Genomic DNA, 3,426 nt, shown 5'->3' with positions numbered 1-3,426 from the left:
TTTTTTTTGCAGAGCTGGGGCGTGGGGCAGGGAGTGGTCTTGCTATGTTGCCCAGGCTGGTCTCGAACCCCTGGGCTCTAGTGATCCTTTCACTTTGGCTCCCGAAGTGCTGGCCTAAACTGGCGTAGCCTGGGTCCAGTTTAGGTAGGACGAAACAGGCATTGGTGTCAAGAGCATGCCACTTTGTTTTGCCCTAAACAGAGCAGCTCTGTTAGGGGGTGTTATCATCTGGAAGATGAGGAAACTGAGGCCTCCAGAGAGCGGGTGGGGAGTCCAGTTAACAGCCCCTCGACCGTGCTCCGGGGCCTGCTGACCCGCCGGCTGTGTCTCCGCAGGTGCAGCTCCAGGGAGACCCCTTCGGGCTGCCCGGCTTCTCCCCGCCGCGGCTGCCGGTAGCCGGCCTGAGCGCCCCGGCTCCGAGCCACGCGGGGCTGCCGGTGCACGAGCGGCTGCGGCTGGACGCGGCGGCGCTGGCCGCGCTGCCCCCGCTGCTGGATGTCGTGCGCCGCCGCCAGGCCGAGCTGAACCCGCGCGCGCCGCGCCTGTTGCGCCGCCTGGAGGACGCGGCGCGCCAGGCCCGGGCCCTGGGCGCCGCCGTGGAGGCAGTGCTGGCCGCGCTGGGCGCCGTCAACCGCGGACCCCGGGCCGAGCCCCCCGCCGCCGCCGCCGCCGCCGCCGCCGCCGCCGCCTCCGGGGTCTTCCCCGCCAAGGTGCTGGGGCTCCGCGTGTGCGGCCTCTACCGCGAGTGGCTGAGCCGCACCGAGGGCGACCTGGGCCAGCTGCTACCCGGGGGCCCGGCCTAAGCGCGGCGGGGCAGCTCGCGCAGCCTCCTCCCTCCGGACTCCGTCTCTCTCTCCGCTTCTTTGTCTTTCTCTGCCGCTGTCGGTGTCTGTCAGCTCTCGGCTGTCTCCATTGCTCGGCCTTCTTTGCTTTTTGTGGGGGGAGGGGGGAGGAGAGGGGACGGGTCTGTCGCCGAGGCTGGAGTGCGGTGGTGCGATCCCAGCACTGCAGCCTCAACCTCCTGGGCTCAAGCCATCCTCCCGCCTCACCTCCCGCCTCAGCCTCCCCAGCAGCTGGGACTACAGACATGCGACCACAGCCGGCTTTTTTAAGTTTTATAGAACTAAGGTCTCGCCATGTTGCCCAGGCTGGTCTTGAACTCCTGGGCTCAAGCGATCCTCCCGCTCCAGCCTCCCCAAGTGCTGGGATTGCAGGCGTGAGCCACCGCCGCGGCCTCTTTATGCTTTGCCTCCCCGGTTCTCTTAACTCTCGAGACCTCCTCGTGTCTATGGTAACTCCGTCTGGGTCTACCGTTTTCTCGCTCTTGCTCCTTTCTCTGCATTCTTGGGCCTACCTCCGTCTCCTTTGGCCTCCCCCTTTACCCAGCTCTGGGGGGTCTCTGTCTTTCTCCATCCCCACCTCCTCTCTCCCCGTGGCTCCGTGTGAGTGCCTGTGAACATCTCAGCCTCATATCAAGGAGGTGACACCTTGTCTCCTGTCCCCCGCTGGCCGTCTCTCTGTGCTTTCCTGGCCACGGGTGTGCCTGCTGGTCCTGAGGGGGGGAAGGCTACTCCGTGTCTCAGCCGCCTTCCGCGGGCTCACTTCACCCATATCCTCAGTCTCCCACACCCCATCCCTTTGGGCCTCAGCCCTGTCCCTTTGATGTGTTCCCTTCCTTCAGCCCCTCTGCCCTATTCCTGCACACCTCCACCTTCTCCCACCAGATCTGTGGAGACAAAACAAACAACACCTTAAAAGAGTTTTATTTCTGAAAAATAAAATTAATTTTTTGTAAATAAAATGTTTAAAAATAAAAAGGAAACTAAAGTTACCTGCATATATAATTGTTGGAAACAGCTTTAGGGAGAAAAGAACCCTTGGGGTGCAGCCTGGTCCCCCAGACATGCCCAAAAAGCCCAGTATAAATAGGAGGTTGACAGCCCCAGGGCAGCTGTGCCCTCTGTCAGCCCAGAACAGGAAGTGGATGTGTCCCAACAGGAAACAGGTGTGATGCAGTCCTTAGTTCTTCAAGAATTGGTCTTCCACGGATCAGGAAGTGGAGCCCCTGAGGACAGGAAGTGAAATAGTAGCCCCAGACAGAGAGACCAACGAGGGGAGCCAATGAACTTCAACAGGAAGAAGGGAGGCCTATCTGCTCAGAAAGGCGGCATCTTCATAGAGGAAATGAGGTAGACGGAGACAGGAAGGCAGTCCTGACCTCCCCAAAATTACCAAAAGGAGAAGGTCTCAGGGAGAGCCTAGGAAGGGGACCAACTGTCCTCTCCCTGTTGGGTGGCAGGTGAAATATCTTTGGAGAGGCACGTCTTTCCAACCAGGAAGTGGACCCCAGTACCACTGGATGGGTAGCCCATGGAATGATGTCCATGGAGATTGATCCAGACCTGGAAAGCAGGCCAGAGGACCTGGGCAGGAAGGCCCCCGAAATAAGGAATTGAGGCTTGGCTTCCAGGAAACATTCCCAGACATGGCACCCAAGCCCCGTCTGCTAGACAAGCTGTATCTCCTTCTCTAGCCCACAAACAAGGCAGAAAAGAGGCCATTATGAAACAGGAAGTGCTGCAGCCTCTGACAGGAAGTCCTGCCCCTCTATGCTGGGTACCTGGCCTTGAGCAGAGCCAAGTCCCTCACAGCACGGTCTGTCCAGTGGCCATATTCCCGGGTCACCACGTAGCCTCGACATTTCCTCTCGAAGGCTGAGGCCCCAAAGGCAACAAGCCTGAGAGTATCCTCTTCTGGGGGGATCGGCAGCCCCAGGGCCATCATGATAGCAGCCATGTTGCCCAGCAAGCCTTGAGCCCTGAGTCTCGCAGCCCTGAGCTGAGCCAGCAGGATGGGACTGCCAGGGTTCAGGTCGCTCTGGTCGTCCCCCACGAGCTGGAGGTGCTGGGTCAAGGCCAGGAAGGCCCCCTGGGCAAGGCTCAGCCATTCCCCGTCATCCAGGGCATGCCAGGTCTTGAAGAAGGCCGTGGCAGGAGGCAGGCTGCTGAGCTGGAGCTCAGGGGCTGAGAAGCCAGGGTCACTAAAAGGGCTGCCCTGGTACTGGAGCTGCAGGAGGGACAGAGACAGACAAGAATAAGGAGACCGGAGCGGTGCCTAGGGCTCTGACTTCATGCCTGCGCGCCGAGACTGGCTTCTTCCCAGGAGTCACCACTTGCTGCCTCTCACAGGGCTGCTGGGATGTCCTGACACAGGGCAAGGGCCCTAGGAGGCTCATGCTAGCTTTGCAGCGTGGTGTCACAAGCTTCAGGAATTCCCACCTGGCAGTATTATTAAGATGATAGGAAATCATATATATAAAGCACTTAGCAGGCTGGGCATGGTGGCTCACGCCTGTAATCCCAGCACTTTGGGAGGCTGAGGGGGCAGATCACTTGAGGTCAGGAGTTCGAGACCAGCCTGGTTAAC

General features: G+C 60.0%; 2 protein-coding genes across 3 annotated transcripts in view; one reads left to right on the top strand and one right to left on the bottom strand.

Annotated features, from left to right (window-relative positions):
* Nucleotides 1-1,831, top strand: part of LOC108293909 (cardiotrophin-1) — a 7,509-nt gene extending 5,678 nt beyond the window's left edge. The window contains exon 3 of one of the 2 annotated variants that reach the window (XM_017515558.2): nucleotides 336-1,831. In XM_017515558.2, coding sequence (XP_017371047.1) covers nucleotides 336-803 — 468 coding nt within the window. In that variant the 3' untranslated portion in view covers nucleotides 804-1,831. The remainder of the gene's footprint in view (nucleotides 1-335) is intronic. The other variant, XM_037733855.1, reaches the window with a different exon arrangement.
* A 129-nt stretch (nucleotides 1,832-1,960) lies between these two features.
* The window catches only part of LOC108293862 (cardiotrophin-2), a 4,747-nt gene continuing 3,281 nt past the window's right edge, over nucleotides 1,961-3,426 (bottom strand). The window contains exon 3 of the mRNA XM_017515454.2: nucleotides 1,961-3,066. Within this exon, the coding sequence (XP_017370943.1) occupies nucleotides 2,608-3,066 (459 nt within the window). The 3' untranslated portion in view covers nucleotides 1,961-2,607. The remainder of the gene's footprint in view (nucleotides 3,067-3,426) is intronic.

The sequence above is a fragment of the Cebus imitator genome, unplaced genomic scaffold, assembly GCF_001604975.1.
Source record: "Cebus imitator isolate Cc_AM_T3 unplaced genomic scaffold, Cebus_imitator-1.0 Scaffold552, whole genome shotgun sequence".
NCBI lineage: Eukaryota > Metazoa > Chordata > Mammalia > Primates > Cebidae > Cebus > Cebus imitator.
The sequence above is the reverse complement of the archived record's forward strand: the minus strand, read 5'-3'. Positions and strand labels throughout refer to the sequence as shown.